The 24,617-nt window shown below is 41.3% G+C and overlaps 2 protein-coding genes across 4 annotated transcripts; both read left to right on the top strand.

The window, feature by feature from the left end:
- The first annotated feature begins 165 nt into the window (after positions 1–165).
- On the top strand, positions 166–5,436 carry LOC134095127 (tubulin beta-3 chain). Its single transcript, XM_062548484.1, has 4 exons — positions 166–317; positions 2,508–2,616; positions 3,722–3,832; positions 4,137–5,436. The coding sequence occupies exons 1-4, from the start codon at positions 261–263 to the stop codon at positions 5,204–5,206; spliced, it is 1,347 nt and encodes a 448-aa protein (XP_062404468.1). The 5' UTR covers positions 166–260; the 3' UTR covers positions 5,207–5,436.
- A 2,406-nt stretch (positions 5,437–7,842) lies between these two features.
- On the top strand, positions 7,843–24,377 carry def8 (differentially expressed in FDCP 8 homolog). Of its 3 annotated transcripts, none has more exons than XM_062548588.1 (12): positions 7,843–7,980; positions 10,783–10,902; positions 12,400–12,497; positions 13,783–13,932; positions 14,939–15,080; positions 16,942–17,106; positions 17,494–17,621; positions 18,011–18,124; positions 20,905–20,985; positions 21,846–21,986; positions 22,126–22,235; positions 23,205–24,377. In XM_062548588.1, exons 2-12 carry the CDS (start codon positions 10,797–10,799, stop codon positions 23,284–23,286), a joined length of 1,317 nt encoding a protein of 438 aa, XP_062404572.1. In that variant the 5' UTR covers positions 7,843–7,980; positions 10,783–10,796; the 3' UTR covers positions 23,287–24,377. The 3 variants fall into 3 exon arrangements, with proteins under 3 accessions (XP_062404572.1, XP_062404574.1, XP_062404571.1); XM_062548590.1 differs by lacking the exon at positions 7,843–7,980 and adding an exon at positions 10,635–10,651; XM_062548587.1 differs by lacking the exon at positions 7,843–7,980 and having other exon boundaries at positions 10,641–10,902.
- Positions 24,378–24,617: the final 240 nt, after the last annotated feature.

The following is a 24,617-nucleotide window of genomic DNA, read 5'->3' as shown; positions in this document are numbered from 1 at the left end:
CCTGGTTGCTGATGCTGTTACATTCCCCTCGTCAGACCGCATGAAGTTGCAGAGATTTACTTTTCTGTACTTCCTATTGGCTGATGGCCCACATGTCTCATCCCCAAAATGACGTCATGGGGAGAAGCATTAGCATCCTCTGTGCAAATCAAAGTAGACAGAGCCGATGACCTGCGTCTTCATGAAAAGCTTAGCCAGCGCCGTGTAACACTTTTGCTGGCTACTTCATACAATCAGCACGCCTCATCTCAAGGATCATAATGCGAGAAATCGTCCACATTCAAGCTGGCCAATGCGGCAACCAAATTGGAACCAAGGTAACTTGTTTAACTTATGAAAATGAAAATCACATGAACTTCTCATTATGTTACATTGCAGTTCTAGGCTGTGACATCTTCTGTGCGTGTTGGGCACGAGTGCATCATGCCTTGAATTACCATTTGAATGAAGATAAAACTGGGTGGCTAAGAAATCGCTATAAACGAGGCTATAGCCTAACCTTACATGTTAAGAATATAAACGTGCCATTAAAGTTTGTTCGTGCTGTCAATGAATGACACTTACAGTGTAAAGCAAAATAGCCTATATGGCTATTACGCACAGAGTGATACTCTTCCCTGCATAATGGCCTAACTGTGCATCACTCTACTAATATCTTCAGGACGGAATGCAAAGAATTAACAATAGTTTATATATAATTTCCACTCATTATTCTAATCTAGCCTTGTACTGTGAAGATAGATGTCATAGAACGTGGTCCGATTCCAGAAGTGGCAAGGATCTCATATTTCATTTATTCTAATGACTTGCATTTTTGTGTGATGGTGTCACTATAAGACTAAAGTTACAGTTGGCTGTTATAACGCTAAACGTGTAGCCTAACGGAAACATTTGATCCTGTTGCGTACCCCTTGTGCGTAAACATACCGCATGCTGTGTTAAACACGCACGTTTCTTGCGCAGTTCGCATATTGTCGTGATGTATTCTTGACAAATTGCGGTATGACATGCCTCTCTTGACATGCCTCTCAATCTTATTTTCCTATGAAGTCATTCGACTTCCATAAGGGAAAACTCTAAGCTGTACGACGTCAATTGTTCACAGATGTGTTTAAATAATATTGAGTTGAAGTTTCTGTGAGAGGGAATATTTTGAAGATGGAAAGACATTTCAGTAGACTCTAACTGTTCTATGTTATCCATCCTGTGATCCTGTGGTGTGGAAACAGCTAATGGACCTTAAATCCTGGTCTGGGGCAGTTAAAAAGATGACACTAAAGAATCCTGTACTTGATGTAGATGGTGTCATCATCATTTATGGATATTTATAATACTGATGATGGTGATAGTTTTTGGGCACAATTTTTCATTGAAAAACAGTGAGCCTCATATAAAGCCACGCCTTCTTCTGTATTCTCCTTTATAGTTGTATGAGGTCATCATTTACTTTCCAGCTGTCTCGCCTCATGTAGTCCTAGTCCTTTGTTCTCAGTAGAATTAATATTTGTCAGCCCAAGTAGCTGAGAAGCTTAGCTTTTGTGCATTGACAGTGGAAATTAAACCAGTAATATCTGCTTCTCTCATGATGGGCGGGCCATCACATCAGAAACTAGATACATAACCTGTCCGTCTCCTGTACAGTGTTGCTCATTGAGGCTTGACCCCAGTCACATGATCCCCAGCGACTCATAATGAGGTAGTGAGGAAGTACATTGTCTGTGTGTGGCTGGGTGCTGTTGCCCGTTGAGTCATGCCCCTGTGATTACGCTGTGACTCTTTAGAAACAAGGCTGGAAGGCTTCGGCCCACTCCCTCCTGGGTGTCAAAAACAGGACAACGGGAGCTAAAAAAGGGAGCGGAGCTAAAATACCAAGGTGATCTTGTCCTGTTTCCGTGACAGTGTTAAAAAAATGTGCCTCTTGGTTTCGCATGCTGGGTGGAAATACTGATTCGAGGGAGGTTGGGACGTCAGAGTGATCCATCATGTCGTGGCATCAGCGTTCGCGCTGTCACCCTCTGTCCTGATGTGCTCCCAGCTTCTTTGTCTGAGCATTTTTTGTCTCAAGCTGCCTGGACCAGACTGCTCTCACTTTCATTGGTCTCTCTCACTGTCCCATCCCTGGGCACTCCCACCATTGTGGTCAGCTACAACACACACACAGACACACACACACACACACACAGCTGTGTGTCCCCACAGGATCAATGCATCTCTGACTTTCACTTACCCCTTCTGTTTCCAGAATGTGCTTTGTGAACAAAGTAGTAATACAAGGCAGCAATGCTATAGTTAGACATCAAAACAGTGTTCTCTTTGAGTCTTCTCTCCCTGTCTGTCTCTCTCTCTCTCACAAAAGTGTGTTTGATTTATTCGGGTCTCTAAAAGTACTAGGTATCATGACAAAGAACTGGAAACAGAAACCACATACAGTTTTTATGTACTCTTGTTTCAGTCGATGTTCATATCCCGCCCCCCCGCGCCCCCCCCTTGTTTCTGTCTGTCCTCAGTTCTGGGAGGTGATCAGTGATGAGCATGGCATTGACCCAGCTGGGAACTACATGGGAGATTCAGACTTACAGCTGGAGAGAATTAACGTCTATTATAATGAGGCATTCAGTAAGTATACTTGCGAGTCTGTTATTCTCTTTACAGGTAATTAATACAGGTAACAATGCATGTCTGTCCTTGGTGTGAAGTGTTTGTGTTGACAAGTGTTTTTGTTTTTTTGCATTTCGTGCTTAAAACAGACCTATCTTTGACCTGCCAGAAAGTGTTCCCTTTATTTAATAATGACAGGTCTTGGAAATGTTCTGTATTGAAACTGTGGACACGGGATCATGGCTAGAGATTTCTAGAGATGGAGCATCTGCCAACAGCCTCAGCTGTGATTACCAATACAGCTGTGGCCACAGTCCCGCAAGAACTCAAATTTATGTCCCACAGTTAACCTTTCAGGAGCTAATGGAATGAAGTTACTATGTCATTCAGAAAGGAGGTTTTTGAAACATGCTTGTGGTGTATTAGATGTGTTTGTTCACTAAAAATACAGGCAAATAAGTGAGCACATACAACATTGAGAGAGATCATTGACAACTGGAAATGGTTTCCATACTAAAAACAATACACTTTCATACAGTATGTGATGGGATCTGGGAAAACTCATTATGGTGAGATCATAAATCCTTGATTTCTGCATGGTTTCAACCCTCTGGTGAAATTTCACCAACTGAAGATCCTGACCATCCTAGCAACATCCTGGACACCATCCTCCAGCAACATCCAGGATACCATCCTTGCAAAATCTTGGATGTTGCTAGGATGGTACCAGAATCTAGCCTGGCTAGCGCCTACCACTTCTCAAATGAGATGTGGTCTGGCAACCAGACGTTAATTTTCTCGTATTTGAAAAAATGCCCAGATCCGTTCATTGGGCGCCACGGATGTCTATCAAATGCGTCTCTGCATAGCTCATCATGGTCTTGCTTTCTCCCCTGTTCTGTGATTGGCCACCAACATCAGGCGAAAATGGGGGCGTTAGTTTCCAGACTTAGCAGCGTGAAAGAAATCACCGCGCAAGGCAGTATGGGAACACCCAGGCTAACCAGAATCATAAGTTGATGAAAGTTGTGTTTTCCCAGCTCCCGTCAAATATTTCTGTAATGTTGTTGTTAAGCTCAATGTCCGTAACGTTGCTCCTGGAAATCTCTTCATCTCTCCTCAGCCAACAAGTATGTTCCAAGAGCCATCATGGTGGATTTGGAGCCAGGTACCATGGACAGTGTCCGCTCTGGACCCTTTGGGCAACTTTTCAGACCAGATAACTTCATTTTTGGTTAGTATGATACAGCTTTTTTTCTTTTTACCTCATAGATAATATCCTGTCTTGTTCTTAATTATTAATGTCGACTAATGGAGAATGTCTACAGTCAACAGTTTTCAGTCAATTATTTTGTTATATATACTATATTGTATTGCTCCAGGTGCCTAAACTGGAAACATTTTGCATGGAATCTTTGTAATTATATAATTTCTTATTTCTTGCATTTTGTCTCTTACTCATTAAGGGGGATTAGTTTCTCAGTTACATAGTGTGTCTATACGTTCCAAGCATCCACCTATTTTCTTCCGTCCTGTAGGTCAGAGTGGGGCAGGAAACAACTGGGCCAAAGGCCACTACACAGAGGGCGCAGAGCTGGTGGATGCGGTGCTGGACATTGTGAGGAAGGAGAGTGAGAACTGTGACTGCCTGCAGGGCTTCCAGCTCACCCACTCTCTGGGCGGAGGAACAGGCTCGGGCCTGGGCACGCTGCTGATCAGTAAGGTCCGGGAGGAGTACCCCGACCGCATCATGAACACTTTCAGTGTGGTGCCTTCGCCCAAAGTGTCTGATACCGTAGTGGAGCCCTACAACGCTACGCTCTCCATCCACCAGCTGGTGGAGAACACGGACGAGACGTACTGCATCGACAACGAGGCGCTGTATGATATCTGCTTCCGTACGCTCAAACTGCCCACGCCTACTTATGGCGACCTCAACCACCTCGTCTCCTCCACCATGAGCGGGGTGACCACCTCTCTCCGCTTCCCCGGCCAGCTCAACGCCGACCTTCGTAAACTGGCGGTCAACATGGTGCCCTTCCCTCGTCTGCACTTCTTCATGCCAGGCTTTGCCCCTCTGACAGCTAGGGGGAGCCAGCAGTACCACGCTCTCACTGTGCCCGAGCTCACCCAGCAGATGTTTGATGCCAAGAACATGATGGCAGCCTGCGACCCACGGCACGGCCGTTACCTCACCGTGGCAACCGTGTTCCGCGGTCGCATGTCCACCAAGGAGGTGGACGAGCAGATGTTGGCTGTCCAGAGCAAGAACAGCAGCTACTTTGTGGAATGGATCCCGAACAATGTGAAAGTGGCTGTGTGCGACATCCCGCCGAGAGGCCTCAAGATGTCCTCCACGTTCATCGGCAACAGCACGGCCATCCAGGAGCTTTTCAGACGCATCTCCGAGCAGTTCACCGCCATGTTCCGCCGCAAAGCCTTCCTGCACTGGTACACGGGCGAGGGCATGGACGAGATGGAGTTCAGCGAGGCCGAGAGCAACATGAACGACCTGGTGTCCGAGTACCAGCAGTACCAGGACGCCACCATAGACGAGGAGGGCGAGATGTACGAAGATGACGAGGACGACTCAGAGACACAGGGTTAGGAGTCGCGCTTCCAGCTGTGCCGGACAGTCAAAAGAAAACCACTGTGTCTTTTAGGACCAAAAATATACCTCCCTGCCTTAGCCCCTCTGTATATCTCACTCCCGCTTCATACTGTTTGTTAAGCTCTTCTTGATAAACTTAAGTGACAGCTCCACCAGTAATAACTGACTGTATTGCAACAACTCATGCTGACATGTTGAAAGTACTGACAAAATGAAATAAAATAAACATGTTTGAAAAATAGATAGATCTCAGGCAATGTTTATATAGAAAGTTCCTCTTAAGAGCATTGTTTTATCATCGGACAACCCTTACACCCTTTCGTCTTCTCATAGAGGGCAACAGGTACAGATCTGTTTACAGTTATGTTGCAAAGAGACAACACTGGACACTGAATCTAACGAAGGAAGGCTTGATCAGCAAGAACTGCATCATGACTGCCCCACACCTAAATGACCTACATAACTAGACAGAAATATGTGCCCAGAGGTGAAATGTCCCTGGAGGTGAAATCTGCTGCTGATACAGTGTGAAAAAGCATTATTCCTCCATGCTTTGCTTATATGTATCTCCCTTAGTGGACTTCCACTCAAAGGCATGTTTGTTGATCACATGCTGGTGATACAGCAGTATACATAGCCTACAAAAGAGCTTTTTGCACAGAGCCGGCTTTGATAGTGAGTGTGACCACAGTGACCCCTCTGTGGCTTTTCATGGTTACGGATTTCAGAGTGCATCTATTGCTCCTGGACTGATTTAGAAGCTGATGAATTTAGGTCAGACTTTTTAAGGTGATACTTTCGGCGTGGAAAACGCAACTCTTACAGCTGACTTTTTGAGGTTGTTTAACTTCCTATCAGCTCACTTTGTATCCTTAACGGCACTCCAATTGATTTTATAAACACAGTATGTCAAAAGGTATTCCCATACTCTGTCATTAGTAAGACCAATCATGTTTTCCTTCTTGCATAGATATTGTAGTTGAATTGAAGCTACGTATCTACCTTGGGAAATATGAAGTGCTTCTCTACTCTCTCAGTAGGTTTTATGCATTATGCAAGATTTATTACTGCTTTGGCACATAGTCCTGCACTTCAGACACTTAGAGATAATTACATCCAGTCTGAAAAAAATACTGCATCCTGTAATAAAGGAAAATGCTGCTGAATCATTTAGGTTCATATTAGAGTGAGGTCAAAGAGACCAATCCGTTACTCCTGTGGAGTACACTCAACCTCGGGGGACTCATACATCCTGTCTGTGCAGATCTGACTGGACAGAAGGAGGGGGTACTTAGTCTGAACAGACCTATGCTCTAGAAATGCACAGTCATCACTTGGAAGGAGGAGTAGGTTAACCCACTGTCAATGCTGGTCTGTCTTTTTTGGAGGTACTACTACTATTACTACTACTACTACTACTACTAACAACAACAATAATCATAATAATAATAACAATAATACATTTTTCATTTTAAAGTCCTTTTAAAGACACCCAAGGTCACTTACTGTAGATAGCCTAGTAATATGGTTATGGTTATGGTTTAATGATTTAGCAGGTCGCTTTTGTCCATAGGCTAATATGCTGGTTTGTCTTTTTTTCCAAGATAGTAATAGTATAATAACAGCTGTGGGGGGAAAAACGACTTAAGCAAGGCTATAGTGTTGGTTCACATATAGGCCAACTGGTTATTTTTTAGTTATGGTTGGTTCAGCAGAGGCCAGCAAGGCCAGCAGCTTCAAATGCTCAACACACAAGAGACAAACCTCGCCCAGCAAAACCTGCATACATCAGCAAATGTTTTGTCAAAGATTTTTTCAGAGGGTAACTGAAAATCCACTCCCCTTGAAACTGTGAATTCCAAAGGCCCATGAAAGAGGAAGTGACATATAGGGTCACTTCCAGTTCCAGTGTGCTGTTTTGAGAGTCTGAAATCCATTGTTGCACCAACAGTCCTGATTCAAATGAGGAAACCTGAAAATGCAGATCACTTTGTTCATTATGAGAATATAGAAATAAATAGAAAATTGTTGAGCACAATCACAATGACGACACATCTGAGGATGGCAAAAGTTAATTAAGGCACACTCTTTTAGAAAGAAACATACTATAATTGCAAATTATGTACATTGTATAGGCCTATTCCAGTGGTTCCCAACCTGGGGTCCGTGGACCCCATTAGGGGCCGCCAGAGATTACAGGGGGTCCGCAGAATGTTGCCTGGGCTAATTGAGTGGTTACCAAAATTATATTAGCACGTATTAAATGTATAAAATCCCAATAACACACCCAACTGGATAATCAAAACGTTGTATAATCCAAATTAAAACATATTTTTGTTCCACGTTTAAATTCATTTAGCTATTACCTCTGACCTATGAACTTGCATAAGCAACCTTTAGGTCCAGCTAGGCTAGGCATTGGTAATTCATCCCCGGACCCCGATTGTTGAATAAAACCATGTCTTGTGTGTATGTGGGTGCTCAGATAATGTCTAATAATAAAAATGGTCACAGACAAGGGGGCCTTCAAAGAAAAAAGGTTGGGGACACTGGCCTATTCCATATTACACAGTCTGTCCACTAGATGTCCCTCCTGACTATGACTCAACCTATTTCATGCTTGAGTTGTCAGAGTGCTGGTGATGCTGCTGTTTTTCAGCTTGCAAAACAAGAAGGAATTGGTTGTCTGACAAAACGTTGTAACGTGTTAAAGTTTGCACATTTTGCACAAGGGTTGCCTTATTTATCCTCGTTTGGAACACTACCATGAGGTAAGCAGTGGATATAAACAAGCCGTTTACCTTAGTAAAAGCTATCTATCCTAGTTAGCTAAATTGCTAACACGACAAAAACAGAAATTTGTTTATGTAGCCTATTTGCAGTGATGCTGGCTGGCTAGCTTGCTCGCTCGTCATTATGGCCATGCATGCAATATGGCAGACACATTTACTATGAAGACATACACCTGAAAAGGTCCAAAATATTAATTTGACGAATAGGTACCCTTTCGCCATAGTTGGGTTGTGAAAGGTTTCGCCAAATATATGTTCATACACAGGTGTTTAATTATATAGCTAGCATGGTACTGTTAAATAATGTAAACTTCTGACAATGATAATTCCTTTTACGATTTATATTAGATTCAACGTTTTCGCAAACGAGCTGAATACTGTAGTGTAGGCCCAATAAAGAATTCACAGGTGATCATTGGAATGTGTCTACTGTGCACAGAACGTAAGGTAGCGTCTTGTTTTAAAGTATATTTTTGAGTTGTGTATCATTTAGTTCTTGTTTTACTTGGGCAGAGATATCATCTATTGACAAGTTAGTTACTTACAACTCACGTTAGCATTAATGATCTCGAATGCATGTTGCAATCAGCAGCTGACATGTAACGATTTGTGTGGGTTACACATTTGTCTTAAGACAGTGGTTCATGAGAATGTCAAAGGAGTCATTGTTCAGATTAATCTTGCTCAGAAAGAAGTGCTGATGCCTTGAGTCACGAATGTCTTATTAGAGCCTAGCCCTAGGCAGGGCTGTACGCTAAGCTTTTTCACTAGGAGCACAGGTGCTCCTAAATGAAAAAGTTTAGGAGCACAGAAAGAAATTTAGGAGCACTATGAAATTTCCTTGAAAACCTTCTTGCCTTAAGCAGGATACAGATCATTCACAGCAGTGGCAATCATAGTCTCTGCTCAAACCCTACACACAGAGAAAATGGCATGTCTTGTTTCTATTTAATATTTTGAATTCAGAATTTGTATACATTTTGTTATCAATTTATAGCATTTTAGGATCTGCATAATTACTTATAGCTTAAAATATTCAGTAAACTGAATACTTCATATTGATTACACTGTAATGATATTACAAGGGTGGTGTGTAGGTCTAATTGAGTGCCTGTCACTTTAAGATGTACGTGAACATAATTAGGTTTCATTCGGTTTTAGGAAAAGAGTCAAGCATAGTTCAAGGATAGGCTACATCATGTTTTCATTAAATAACTTAAATGTTCAAAAAACGAACAAAGGTAAAGACAAATATTTCTGGTGTAATAGAAAAGATGAGTGTCCACTGTCCAGTAACAACTTCTATGATTTAGGTAGCCTACCATGGCATGGCATCCTTGGTCATGTTTAATTGGCTGGGTGCTTAACTTACTCTACCATGACTCGTCTTGGAGTTTGGTAGGCTATATCTGTTATATCCAATGAGTGACAACCTCAAATCGAGCTCAAAATGAAACGTTACGGTATTCTCCTGATAACGTTAGTGGAATGGAATTAATGTGAATGTAACCTCCATACAAAGACGCAGAGTGGCTATATGATGCGCACATTTGCAATGAAAATGTTCCGCCTTTTTAAAGCAGGTGTAGCCTACACCAAATCGCGGTTAAATCCATCATTTAGACAACAGAATCAGTCGGATTTCTCTCATAGAAGTCAACCAGGCCTATGTCAAATGCAGGCTGGGGTGAAGCTATAACACGGTTATAGTTATAACACGGTTTCCACACTGTGTTTATCAACCGTGATAATAATAATATTTGAAATGAACACGGTAATTGTAGGCTATATAGTCAACATTCTTATCATGGTTTGCCGTTTCAACGGTAGGCTAATCGCTACAAAGTCACCAACTGATAACGAACAGATTGAAGAAAAAGAAGAATGGTTTTGGAGTGACATTTCTTGCGTGTGTGAGAGACAGCGAGGTTGATGAAAGCGTGAGTTTCCAGCCAGGAGCGTTAGAGTTGTCAACTATGAAATTTGTATACAGATGCGCGAAAATTGTAGCCTACTAGCCTATACTTTGATCCACTTGGTGTGGATTTTTAGGAGCAAAATGCGAATAAAAGGGTTGAATTCAGTACTCGCACCTGTGCTCCCATTTCATATTTTCAAGTAGCACAAATATATATATCCTCGCATTTGCGACGAGGTGCTCGCAGTGTACAGCCCTGGCCCTAGGCTAGTTGTTTAGTCCACATTCAATGTAAACAATGCTTTCAGTTTTTGATTTGGCTAAACCGTTGCCTGCACCAAGTGAGTCTGCCTTGCACACAAACGAAGCATTTGTAGCCTACATTAGTTTCGATTTTCAGTTCTTGCATGCAATCAGTGGGCTAAGTTTTTGTATAGGCTGTAGCCTAGCCTCATGTCCTCCAAGTTTGCTTAGCTCAAAAGAAATTAGGTACATTCTGTTGTTTAATTCACAGATCTGTAAATGTCCATGGTAGATTTTACTCAACAGAGTAACTGGTGTATATTATGATTAAATTAAAAATGTATGTGAAATGTTCCTGGAAATATTGATGTTGTCCATGAAAAACAAGGTTCCACCTGTAGGCGTATCCTGCACTGAAAAAAAGAGAGTAATGTCTCTGACCTACTGGGTATGGGCTCAGACCTTGGGATAGGGGCAAAGTAGCATAACGTCTGTATGACTGCTATGGACTGCGCGTCTGCTCTTTCATAGATGTCCTTATTTTTTTTACAAACAAATTGTATTTTACGAGGAGTGACTGTGAGTGAATGTTTGACCATGAATTTTCAATGCTCCCCCAGATGTAGACAGTGAGATGGAATATGATGAGAGACTTGCCCGTTTCCGCCAAGGTCTCGTCAACCCCTTCGACAGAGGAGAGGATGAGGCCTCAACAGAGTGCAATGGCCCCTCAAAGACTGGTGAGTGCAAACATGACAAAATGAATCAGAGAAAGTAGAACGATTGAAGAAGTGTGCTGACTTTATTGACAGTTTGGCAAGCATTACAAAATCAAACGCATTCAACAAACAGATTCAAGAAGATTCAAGAAGTTTGCAGAATGTTTAAGTATTTATTGAGGTTTTTTTGTTCTGCACCTGGAATGTACAATAACGTCCTTCAACTGCCTCAGGAGTGTGCCACAATGGTAATGAAATAGAATGCAGGCAGGCAGAGTAAGCCTGCAACAGTTGTTCGGGAGTGTAATAAGTCACTCTCAATTCTCATGCTTTTCTTTCGTTTGGTACGATGTTGAGTGATAGTCAAATCATTCTTGTGGCATGCATGTATGTAGCTTAATAAACTGAGTATGCAAGTGAGTAACAGACTGAGTCACAATAGGGAGTCTGTGCTGAAGACCTTGGAGAGGCTTCTTCTGGTTTCACAAGCTGTGGCATTTTCAGCAGACTTCTCTTGTGAAATCCTGAGTGGGCTTTTTGGAACAGGGAGCAAAAACTGAAGCAAATGTCAGGTGATCTGAAACCGCCTGCTATCAGTTCCTGTTTGGATTATGTATCAAGAAGCGTGATATAAAAGGTTTCTTGGTCAGTCGATTGGCTGGTCTTGCTATTGCCATATCATTTTCAGAGCGAAAGAATTATGCTTTGCTGTGAAGTTTATGCAGGTACCACTCTTACTGTGCTTTTAGATTGTTTATTGTATTTTTTTTTCGTAGTAGAATGGGTTTATCAAAGGAAGTTGGAGGAGGGGATGTCTAATTTTCTCTTAATTGAGGGAAAGGGGAAATGAATTGTTTAACAAAGTCAGTTTTGCTTTTTTTTTGAAGGATGGTTACTTATTTACTACATCGACATAGTGGTGAACTCTCTTAAATTGTGAACGTCCAAAGTGTATTGTGTTTTCATAGCTATATGCAGCTGTTCTGTAAAGTGATATGTTGACATCTTGTATTGACCATTTTTGTATTGCGCAATATAGTGTTCTCCCATATTTGTCCTCTCTTTCATAGCTATATTGCCAATATTGCATGGCAGTGCTGTAGTTAATCATATGGTTGCAGTGTTATGTTAATAACATTCTATTCAGCTTGTGTTGTAGTTGGATACCAGTGACAGCACCTAGAGCAGCCAAGCACTACCCATTACCCATAGAGTTAACAGTTAAATGCTGTATGTGTGAATTATGCTCACCACATTAACAACACTGTATCACGTGGAAGACACCTGTAAATGTTAACCATTTAACAGCCGTGACACAGTTTTATTGGTTGTTACAGCATCAGAATGTGTCTCCTGTGAGTATGATAGCTGTGTGCAAAGCTGTGTGTACAGTGGAGTCAGTACAACATGGTCTGGAAGGATAGGCTACATCTGCTGTTTAGTTTGTTGTGCGTCATGGTCGATTTTAAACTTGGTGAGGGTGAAGAGCAAACGGTACATCTTCTTTCCCTTTTGCAGAGGTGAGGCCCGAGCTGTTCTCCTCGGAGACAAGAACCCACAGCTCGGACCGGGCCATGGATCTGGGGCTGGCTGAGGATCACTTCTCCTGCCCAGTGGTAAGTGGGTGGTGCCCATCACCACCTTAAAGGGATAGTTCGGATTTTAAGACACGAAGTTATATGGGTTCCCTGTCAGCAACGTTGTGCATCAGCACTGACTTACCCCCCGACAGCGTCCTGTGAGCCGAGATCCAGCCGGTTTTTGATCGTTTTTGATGCCGGACTATTTTCTTCAGCAAGTTTCTGGGGTCACGAAAGTAAAGTGTTTTTCTTCTCAAAACCATATGCGTTCAACAGAGTGATATATTTGCACCACAAAAACGTTGTCCAGCTGTCAGTAGCGCGCAGTGATAGGAATCGCGAAAAATAAGTAAGTGATAACGAGGTTTGAATTTTTCCTGGACAACGTTTTTGTGGTGCAAATATATCACTCTTTTGAATGCATATGGTTTTGAGAAGAAAAACACTTTACTTTCGTGACCCCAGAAACTTGCCGGACTACTTTCTTCAGCATCAAAAACCGGCTGGATCTCGGCTCACAGGACGCTGTTGCGGGGTAAGTCAGTGCTGATGTACAACGTTGCTGACGGGGAACCCATATAACTTCGTGTCTTAAAACCCGAACTATCCCTTTAACCGCTAACTAATCAGCCTTTGGAAGATATATATTATGTTATATTTAAAGACCCTGGACTGGTTCATACAGAAAATGTGTTTCAAAGGAGCTGTCACTCTTGGATAACTGTTAGAGTGGCCTTGAACAAGCTTAATTTTATCCTTTCTTTTCATTGGCAAAATAAATGTAAATTATTATTCTGGCGGGCAGGACTTCTCCTAGCAATTTGGTTATATCTTGATTTTGATGAGACATTCATGCTTTTCTTAGTAGCCTGTATCACCGGCGTGTACAGTTTTAAAAAAAACATTTTTTATATATATTCCTGTGGTACAGTAAATCAAAGCCCATTTAGAGGAAGCTTACTTTCTATCACAGCAGATTGCTAACTTTCTCTACTGGACCTACACTAAATCCCTTTGCCATTTGCCATCATTTCACAGAATAGCTCTGATTTGTTTTGTAATTTTTTGTGGTAATGAAAATGTTTTTTGGTGTTCTGCACATTGTTTCCAATGGCAAAGACATGAACAGTCTGCAATGTATGATAAATCTATGAAAGCAACAGTAACCAAGAGATGCAGGACTTGCAAATTGATATATTTTCCCGCCACAATTACTGTAGCATTTTCTAGAAAATACACTGTAGTCAGAAACACTCAGTCAGCTCCATTGAGTTTGAAATTAATGATTAGAATTAGACTGATTGTGTGCATCTTTGAGCAGGGTTCCGTTGTGGCATCGGACATTGAACAGCTGAAGCAAGCCATTGAGGAGTGCAAGAAGCTGATCTTGGAACTGCCGGAGCATTCCGAGAAGCAGAAAGACACTGTGGTGAAGCTCATTCACCTCCGCCTGAAACTACAGGAGCTCAAGGTGAGGGCTGAGGATTGAGGAAGGATGTGGGTGTGTGGTTTGTGATCGGCCTTTGTTTAGGTTTCTTATCAGCCTTATAGTCACTGTACTACCACTACGGTACATGTAAGTACAGTATGTGAATGTTTAAACTTGATCTAGATTGTAGGGGTTTCCCAACCGTCTTCTGTCTAGTTTCTTTGTGATGTAACCTATTTTGGAAGCCTTTGGTAAGCTGAAGCACATGTAAAATGCATGAAAGCACATGTGAAACTCACAGGAGTCATTACTTGCAGTTCATTTGTCACCAGCCCAGACCAAGGTTCAGTGGTTGTGCTCGAAATAACTCAACCTGCAGCACATTTGTGCAGAGTTGAGTGTCAGTAATTGCCTGGCCATCACCAGTCTTGGGAGTCTGCTCTGTATTTTTACTGCACAAGAGGCGTGGTCAAAGAGCATAGTTCAAATGACTGTATGCATTTGGATAGTCCTTCAACCAATCAGACCAACCATCTGGGTACGCCAGGTGGATTAAGCCAGTTTGTGATTGGTCCCCTCAGATTGGCAACGGAAGCAGAATAGAAGAAATTGGAGGTTTCCAGCCTGAGCTGAAAAAAGAATAGAATAGAATATATACTTTTTTGATCCCGTGAGGGAAATTCAGTTCTCTGCATTTAACCCAATTTAACCGAATTAGTGAACACACAGCACACAGTGAACACACAGTGAGGTGAATCACACAACCCAGAGCAGTGAGCTGCCTGCCCAACCAGCGGCGCTCGGGGAGCAGTGAGGGGTTAGGTGCCTTGCTCAAGGGCACTACAGCCGTGGTGGACTGGTCGGGGATCGAACCGGCAACCCTCCGGTTACAAGCCCGATGCGCTAACCAGTACACCACGGCTGCAAGGCGAAATCAAAATCGCCGGCAGATCGGTCTAGGTTTACCCATAGTCGGTAATAAAAACGCGTAGCTCTGCAGCAATTGATGCTAGGAACTGACAGACTGTGATGTCGGTCATTCCAACAGGATCCAGAGGAGGAGGAGCCCAATCTCCGCATGCTCCTGGAGCATCGTTTCTCCAAGGAGAAGAGCAAGAGCGTGAAGCAGACCTGTGACAAGTGCAGCGCTATCATCTGGGGCCTCATTCAGACCTGGTATACCTGCACGGGTGAGTCAGACACACAGCGACAACTCTTTCAGAGTGTGTTTGCACAGTGTAAGTGGGAGCTGATAGTCTTGCCCAACATATCAGCAAGATGAGCAGTTGGCTGGGTGATTTGAGTGTTGTGTTGTTGTGACATAAACCCTTCCAAAATCCAAATGCTATTTTGGCTTACCATTATTGCTATAACACTTTACAATAAGGGTACATGAATTCTCATGAACTAATGCATGAATTAATGCATGAATTACGCATTAGTTAATCCATTATTATATCATGAATCATTATGACTTAACATGAATTCACTGATTGTCATTAATGAATTAATACATAAATAACTCATCATCTTAAGCATTAAGTACAGTTGGCACATCATCATGAATCATGATTAATTAAGCATGATCATGATGACTTTTTGTCAGACAAAATTTTGGACATCACCGTCATGGAGAAAAAAGAAAAGTAATTACACATGAATTCATGTTAACTCATGTTAAGTAATTAACTCATGCATTAATTATACATGAAAATCTCATTAATAAACATGAATTAATAGTATGTCATTAATGACATCAGGTATGGACAACAAATTCATCTTGAGCATTTGGTACAGTGGGTAAATCATTATGAATAATGATCAATTACACATGATCATGGTGATTTCTAGTTTTTTGAAATGTGCTCCATTGTGCTCCATTTTCAGAGAATATCGAAGAATCCACTTCTTTTGTCAGTGATAAAGAAGGGTCCATTTAGCACTTTACGTGAGGGGCCACAAACATGATGAACTCATGAGTAATTCATCATTAATTAATGTAAATTGACAATTTTTGCATGACTTCAAACTTCATGCATTTAAAGCACCACCATCACTTTATCTGAGGGGCCACAGACATGATTAGCTAATGAGGACATGCCTATATTTGAACGACGTGGATTCTTCGATATTCTCTGAAAATGGTCTTAATTAGTTCATGATGAGTTAATGTATAGTTTACTTACCCCTTGGAGCACATTTCAAAAACCTAGAAATCACCATGATCATGTGTAATTGATCATTATTCATAATGATTTACCCACTGTACCTAATACAGGTATGGACAACAAAAGATGAATTTGTTGTCCATACCTGATGTCATTAATGACATACTATTAATTAATGTTTATTAATGAGATTGTCATGTATAATTAATGCATGAGTTAATGAATTAACTCATGATAATTCATGACATTTAGTTAACATGAATTCATGTGTAATTACTTTTCTTTTTTCTCCATGACGGTGATGTCCAAAATTTTGTCTGACAAAAAGTCATCATGATCATGCTTAATTAATCATGATTCATGATGATGTGCCAACCGTACTTAATGCTTAAGATGATGAGTTATTTATGTATTAATTCATTAATGACAATCAGTGAATTCATGTTAAGTCATAATGATTCATGATATATTAATGAATTAACTAATGCGTAATTCATGCATTAATTCATGCATTAGTTCATGAGAATTCATGTACCCTTATTGTAAAGTGTTACCACCATAACTAACGGTTCCAGCTAATCACAGACGAGATGTGCGTTATGGAGAGTTTCAATTGCACAGGAAGAAAGCGGAGGGAGTAGCAAGCTAACTCTCTGTTTTGTCTGAATGTCAACACAAGTGACGTTACCCAACATTGCTTAGATCACCTTTAAGAAACTATTACTCAAAAGTCTAAATTTGGACTATTTAAGTGACTTATCAGTTTGGACTGAGCTAATCGCAATTTTAAATGACTATTGCTTAAAGTTCTAGACTTACTTTTAGTTGATCACTTTAAATGTTCAAAGAATGAACTGCTTCACTCTGCTTTGCTCCACCCAAGGGTGTTACTACCGGTGCCACAGCAAGTGCATGAACCTGATCACCAAGCCTTGCGTGAGGTCAAAGGTCAGCCACCAGTCGGAGTATGAGCTGAACATCTGCCCGGAGATCGGCCTTGACAAGCAGGACTACAGATGTGCGGAGTGCCGAACACCCGTCTCCCTGCGTGAGTGTTGCCATGGCTACGATGACCTCATCTGAGCCCGTCGCATGCCCTGTTAGAGCCTCTCTGAGTCATCACAATCTCACTTCCCCAGTGTATGGGATTCCATAGGCTTTGTGTAGCGCAGTGTTTGCCTGTGCACTCAACAGGTCAAAAGTTGCGTCAAATAGTTTAACTAGCTCTGGAGGCACTGTAGGGCAAGTGTATCTGAGGTGCACAATTTCTTTCTTTCCCTCTCTTTCTTTCACTTTTGCTCTTTCCTTTATGTTTGTCTATATGATATCTGCGACATAAATATACTGTCTTTGTAATCCTCCCATATGTAGTTATATCTGTTGCGCTCGTGCTCAGCTGATTCTGAGGTGCTGCAATACTTCTTGTGCCCTGTAGGGGGGGTCCCGTCTGAGGCACGCCAGTGCGACTACACCGGTCAGTACTACTGCAGCAACTGCCACTGGAACGACACAGCCATCATCCCCGCACGCGTCATCCACAACTGGGAATTTGATCCGCACAAGGTACAGTGAAACCCCCCCCCACCACCCCCCAACAGTCGGCTTCATTCCAAGAATCACTGAACTGTGTTTCGACCTGAACACCCAAACAGTTGCTGACTGTAATCTGGTATTTATTACCTTAGACTGGCAAAGGCCCAAGAGAATGAGAGCAGACCATTTTATGTGTAGTTATGTTAGACTGTTTGAGTGATTACAGATTATGACAGAATGAGCCCTCACAGCATGACACTAATGCCTCTACTCAACCAGTAGTGACATTTACACAAACTCTCTGCCCTATGGCAACTTCCTTCTGATGTCACCTTTTAAAGAAGTTGTTTATTAGTAGCTCAGTGGACTCATTTCTGGTACAAAACTGTCAAAAAGTGAGACGGAATGTTCTGTGACAGGTATGTCGCTCGTCCATGCGGTACCTGGCTCTGATGATATCCCGGCCTGTTCTGAAGCTGAAGGAGGTCAACCCGCTGCTCTTCAACTTCGTGGAGGAGCTGGTGGAGATCAGGGTGAGCTAGTGAAGCAATCTCCATCACGTTTTTATGAACATTTGCACTGTTATAGTAGTCTGGCTATCACCATACGAGGCTCAATCTTTTAAGGTTGAGTATTAGTCTGGGGAGTCTTCACTTTATTTCTACTGCACAAGAGGCGTGATCAATGGGCATAGTTCAAATGACTCCACCAACGATCCGGGTGCGCCTGGTGGATAGGCCAGAATGTGATTGGACCCAGCAATCGTGGACAGGAAGCAGGAGAGATAGATGTGCAGGTTTCCAGCCTGAATTGCAGGACGAGATCCAAATCGCTGGCAGATCAGGCTGGGTTTACCCAGTCCAGTGTTATAGTAGATATCAGGTACTTTACTGACTCTTGATTGCAAATGTACTGGCGGTAGTGCAACCTCAAAAGACAAACATGCAAAGTCAACACTTGTGCAGTGGTGCAGGAGAGGTTGTGAGTCTCATAGAGATGAGTTTTTATAAAATCTATATTGCAGTTTGATTAGGGGTGTAAATATTAATCGATTTGCATCGATGCATCGATTCTACAGCCGACGATTCAATGCATCGATACGTCCGCAAGATAATCGATTTATGTATTTATTTTAGTATTTTTCCGTCTGTTTACTTTCAGCATATGCTCCTATGCGTAGCCTACTACCTGCTCCTAATCTGCGGGTAGCGCTATCCTCATTATTGTCTTCTACTTTATAGCCTAGTAGGGGTTTAAAATTGGCACCCTCTGCCACTTGCCAAATGTGAGTGAAAATCTGCATTGGCGAGTAGAATTAAAAGGTCATTCGCAATTGGCGGGTTGTTGACATACATGCTTCACTGTAAACGTTCAGCACCGCAACAAAGCGTTTATAGGCTGCGAATTTTGTCATCATCGCATAAGTTGGTGGACTACGTTTGGCATTTAATGACCCTCACTGTTAGGCCTACCATAGCTTCACTGATGCACACGTTTTTTCCCTGTGGAAAACAGCTGATGAATTCGTCAGATCAAGTGAGCACGCTAACAGTGACGTTAGTCATTCATTATTATACGCAATGACATTTGGCCAATGCATTCTAGAGACCACTGTGTCGTTTTACAAGTTAGGCTACGTGTTCTGAACATTTCTGTGTTCTGAGTAGCAGGTGTTATTTAATAACAGTTATTAGGACGAAGTGGAATTGGAGAAACAAGTGTCCAAACGAATCAATTTAAAGTTTTGGGGAAACGTTTATCCCGTTAGTTGAACATGCTTCAGATTATGATTTGTGTTCGTTTCCCATACTGTCTTTGCTGAGCATGTACCTCAGATTCAAAAAGTCCTCCAGTTGTGGACTGATTTATTTTGAACAGTGACAACTATCATAGCCTGTACCGCTACGACACGGCCAGGGAATCTTTCCAACTTCAGAACGTTTTCGCAAGTTCACGTCCTTAAAGTGACAGACACCTATTTAATCTCACATCGCCAATACAGTGAAGGCTGCCTATGACTTAAATTACCTAAAGTTAAACGTTTAGCTAATTAATCTTCTAATATTGATTACACACAAAATGCATATGCAATAGCAGATATATTGGGCCTACAATTTGTATTAGGTTATCTCACAGTCAGCAGGTAGCCTACTGTATGTCACAGCGTGTGGAGGAAGAAACTGCACTAAAAGGCTGGTAGAAAGATCATTTGGCCCTGTTTATACTGTAACATACACATCATGTGAATAGAATAGGCTACTGTTTCTGTATTCTCAATAAAAGGCAAATTATTTCTATTTTTCTAGATTTTTTAAACTTAATAGATATCATGTAAAAATCGAATCGAATCGAATCGAATCGTATCGGTGGGAATTCTAAATAATCGAAAAGAATCGAATCGCTGACCTAGGAAATCGATATCGAATCGAATCGGCATGAAGGCTCCGATTTACACCCCTAAGTTTGATCATGAAATTGGGTACAGGAAAGTCCATGGAGTTTTTCCACAATCATGATCTACATTGACCTAATGATCCCAAGACATCCCACAAATATCACTGACTTAATATGCCTTTAGAGAAAAAGGAGAGAAAGGAACTCTACTCTGGGTCAAAAATCTTTTGTTCAGGGTGCTCTTCAAAAAAGGGCCTAAGATACCTTCATGAAAAAACTGAAAAATTGAGGCACTCCAATTCAGTAAAAACTAAAGCCTTTAATACATAAATGGCTACATGCCAACGCGTTTCAACACTTATGTTTTCATCAGATGAAAACATAAGTGTTGAAAAGTGTTGGCATGTAGCCATTTAAAGAGAGATTCACATATGGTTATTGAGAGGAGAGGTTCACATACTTTCTCACAGTGGTGTACAATATAGATTATTTTATAAATGATCCTATCATTGGATTCTCTTTCCTATCATATCAATTGAATAAAGATCTGATCACATTCAGGCGTTAAAGAAATGTCAGAGGTTCACAAACTTTCTTGCACCACTATGTTTTTTATAAAATACTTTCTCACAGCAAAGAGGTCAGTGTGTGGGTTAGATGGTGTCTTATTAAAGGACACACTGACACAAGACCGTGAGGTCAAACAAAGCACCCTCTATACCAGATCACTGTGCTGTCTGCTGATGATTTAACATGGCGCCTCGTGTCCTGATATGAGAGATAGGCTTATGGTACTTTGCCTTAAGTTAAATTAGTTTAGAGAAATCGTAAAGGTATCAAGATGAATGTCTTACACCTGGTGTTTGTGTTTGTGTGTGTGTGTGTGTGTGTGTGTGTGTGTGTGTGTGTGTACTTACAGAAGTTGCGTCAAGACATTCTGCTGATGAAGCCCTATTTCCTTACCTGTAAGGAGGCAATGGAAGCCAGGCTACTACTACAGGTGAATATCTGAGTTCACGGTGGTCTGGAAACACTCCCAAAATGAATGGCTCCATTGACTGTTGGTCTAAGATCAAACTGAAGGGATTAGCCTATAGCTGCTAAAACTGATGTCAAGGGATGGGAAGGCTGAGTAACATTAACTACATAAAACGTAGCTCAAAGCTAATAAAAGGTTCTGAACCTATTAGAGAAGAGCCAGGACTTCTCCCCTGTCAGGAAAGGCTTTCTGCTCAATTATAATCACAGAGCAAATATCTCTCAAGTGCCTGTATCTCATCCTTAAACAACACTGCAAGGCAGAGTCTTAAAAATGAAGAAAAAAGAACACAGACAACCTTTGTGTATGTGTACATGTTTGTGTATCTATGCAGACATGCAACTCTGGCACCACCTTCTGGTGTTTTTGTGAAACATCACAATGCGTTCTTGGTCACTTTTTGGTCATATTTTATCAAAGTCTCCTAAACAAACATGGTGAATCAAAGGTAAAGTCATGCTTTCATCAACTTCAGGTGTTAGGCAAAACTATTTTGATCTACTAAAAACCTAGAAACCTTGATATTGCCTTCATAATATGTTGATTAGGCTTTTGAGATTTATTACTTTGTGGCATCAGTATTAAAAAAATCCTCTCTCAGCTCCAGCGCATCCAGACTCAGGCTAGAAAAGGTGACCATATTCCTCAGATTCTGACTTCCTAGCACCTGCTGTTTTCACCTGAATTGTTTGAGAGGCCTCGCCCCAAGTTATCGATCAGATCTCCTGCTCCACCTCATGTTCCCTCCCCTTGCTCCCTGGATTCCTCAGACGTAGTTTATAATCTAGTGCCTCTCTCTCTCTCGATCCCTCGATCCCTAGCTCCACGACCGTCAGCACTTTGTGGAGAACGATGACATGTACTCGCTGCAGGACCTCATCGACATCTCCACCGGTCGCCTCAGCTGTTCGCTTGCTGAGATCCACACCACCTTCGCCAAGCACATCAAACTGGACTGCGAGGTGAGTCTGCAATTGGCAGCGTTAAGGTCACTGCATACCAGAACCAAAATGGCAGTGAAGATGTTGATGATAATGGTTGTTTATTGCCATGCACTTAATTTCACTGTAATGACCCAGGATGTTCTCTTTTCCTTTGAAGCGATGCCAAGCCAAAGGGTTTGTGTGCGAACTGTGCAAAGAGGGAGACATTCTCTTCCCTTTTGACAGCCACACATCTGTATGCCAAGACTGCTCTGCTGTCTTCCACAGGTGAGCGCAAACACACCTTTTACTCTATAAACAATGCATAAAATAAACATGCAATTAGTTTTAAACAGTTTTAATATAATTATATTCCCCTCTGTCTACTAGAGTTTTAAGATGAAAGCCAATGTAGGTTTGTAGTTCTGTGTTTGTAGGTCAGTGTAGGTTGGTAGTTATGTAATGCAGACTTGGGGAAATCTAGGATAATAAGATAAAACATAAATTGTAAGGGGTCTTTCAGGCCAGACATGTATGTCAAATGCTAGCTAAATCTCTAAGCCAGCTAATTATGAAGTAATGCTTGAAGTAAGTGCTCCAAGGCAAGCAAGGTTCTATTTAGTAATTAATTACATAATCACTGTAGAATGTAAGATTGTCCTCATGATGCTAAACTATTAGAGCGTGTTAGTGATCTTGACAAACAGAAAACTGCTCTCTACTTAACTGTTTCGTAATCAGGTATACCAGTACACAGAGGTAGATTTAATCTGATTATATTCATAAACCACAGTCATACCCAAGCCAAATTCAGGAAACACAAGATTTAGGAATAGCTCAGTGCTTATTGACTAAACTAGGGCATATTTTAAGCCAAATGTAGGACAGAACAAATACATAACAGGATGTACAGGTATGTAGGAACTTCAAAGCTGAGGAAATGTAAATCACTTCTATGGATAAAGGAGGTTGCTTAACTCCAGCTAGCCGTAAACAGAGTGACATCTGTATTGGGAGACTGTTTAGCATATATATAGCATACATGATAAATCGATTTCATTCAAACAAATTGCATTGAGTTGACATATGGTTCTGTTTCTGATAATCGCACTAAACCCCCCTCACATGCTGACTGATGTTGCTGACATGCTGACTGACCTCTAGGACCTTTAGTCAGAGAAACCGATTTGTGATGTGTTGCTTTGCAGATGCCTTGTTTTATAGAAGTTATATTGTTTTATTTCATTGTGCTTTCAGGGATTGTTACTATGACAACTCGACAACATGTCCGCGATGTGCTAGAATGACCGAGCGCAAGCAAGAACCTTTTGATGACTAATTCCCTGTAACTGTGTTGACCCATGCATCTGCTTGACTTGTACAGTACATGTTCTTAACTTGCACTACATTGAAGTACTGTTTTCTGTGTCTGGCCATACTTATTTACATGCAATGTTATTGGTAACGGTTATGTTATGTTTGTTATGTTATGTTATGTTTGTTATGATTGTTTGTTTTCTTACTGAGTCTAGAAATGAGTTTATTGTGTAATTTAGGGGTATGTTATTGTCCATATCTCTTTGAATTCATTATTTACTTGGCCAGTACAACAAGTCTGACACAACTAGAGCAACAGAAGCACAGACAAACATATACACTAGATTCAAACGGTTTTAGTCATGGCATTTAATCCTAACAATTAAAATGTTTTTAAATTGAAAATGATGCTTTACTACCTGTGAGAACTGCCACTGACTGCCATGCCTCATGGAAACAGGTCATATAAGTGTGAGGGTCTACTATTCTTAGAGTTATGTGGTAGTCTTGTACCCTGTCAATAACCCTTTGTTGTGGTGATGACAAGAACGTCATGCCTGTACGAGGAGCCTTAACAAACAGTATACAGACCTATGTGATAACTGTGTCACAAAATGGAAGTGAAAACAAAGCACTAAAATATATCTATTACTGTTGGCCTTTTTTACTGTATGATCAATTTACATGTATTTGAGGGAGATGGTGGCTCGTCTGTTAAAAAAGATTTAAAGACATGTCCTTTACCTAAGTGTGTATTTGTTCCCAGGTATTAGACATTATGAGTATTGTGTTTTGATAGACCTGAATATTTGTAAGGTTTTATAACTTCTGGACTAAATGATATTCATAAGAATTATAAAACCTTATCAGAATATCGTTGCCTAATGTTCCTTTGTTGGCTGTCTGTAAACAAGATGTACTCTTATTTGTTTTAAAATAATGAATATATTTTGCTGTGTTATATTTCAGCATGACAGAAAATGTGAAGTCAAGGTATTGTCCTATTATGTAATCTGCAGAATACTGTCCTGACTTGACATATCTCATTGGTTTGAGATGTTGATGTATTCTATCAGCACAAAATCTTGCATGAATAAATATAACTGCAATTAATCTTTCCAAACGTGTTCATTATATTTGCACAAATGTTGTATGGGTGAATATATGGCTATAAGTAGGCACGCCTGCTATTAAGAAACATATACATCCACTATGTTGAGTACATTGTGTTCTCTAGCATCAAATTCACCGTTGGCCGACACGCCCACCAGGCTTATATACGATCCATACCACCTACCACTCTCTACAGCTGGGGAACATGTGACTTGCTTTTATAAGCGGCCGCTGCGATTC

Source organism: Sardina pilchardus, chromosome 11 (assembly GCF_963854185.1).
Source record: "Sardina pilchardus chromosome 11, fSarPil1.1, whole genome shotgun sequence".
NCBI lineage: Eukaryota > Metazoa > Chordata > Actinopteri > Clupeiformes > Clupeidae > Sardina > Sardina pilchardus.
This window is presented reverse-complemented; position numbering and strand designations above follow the sequence as displayed.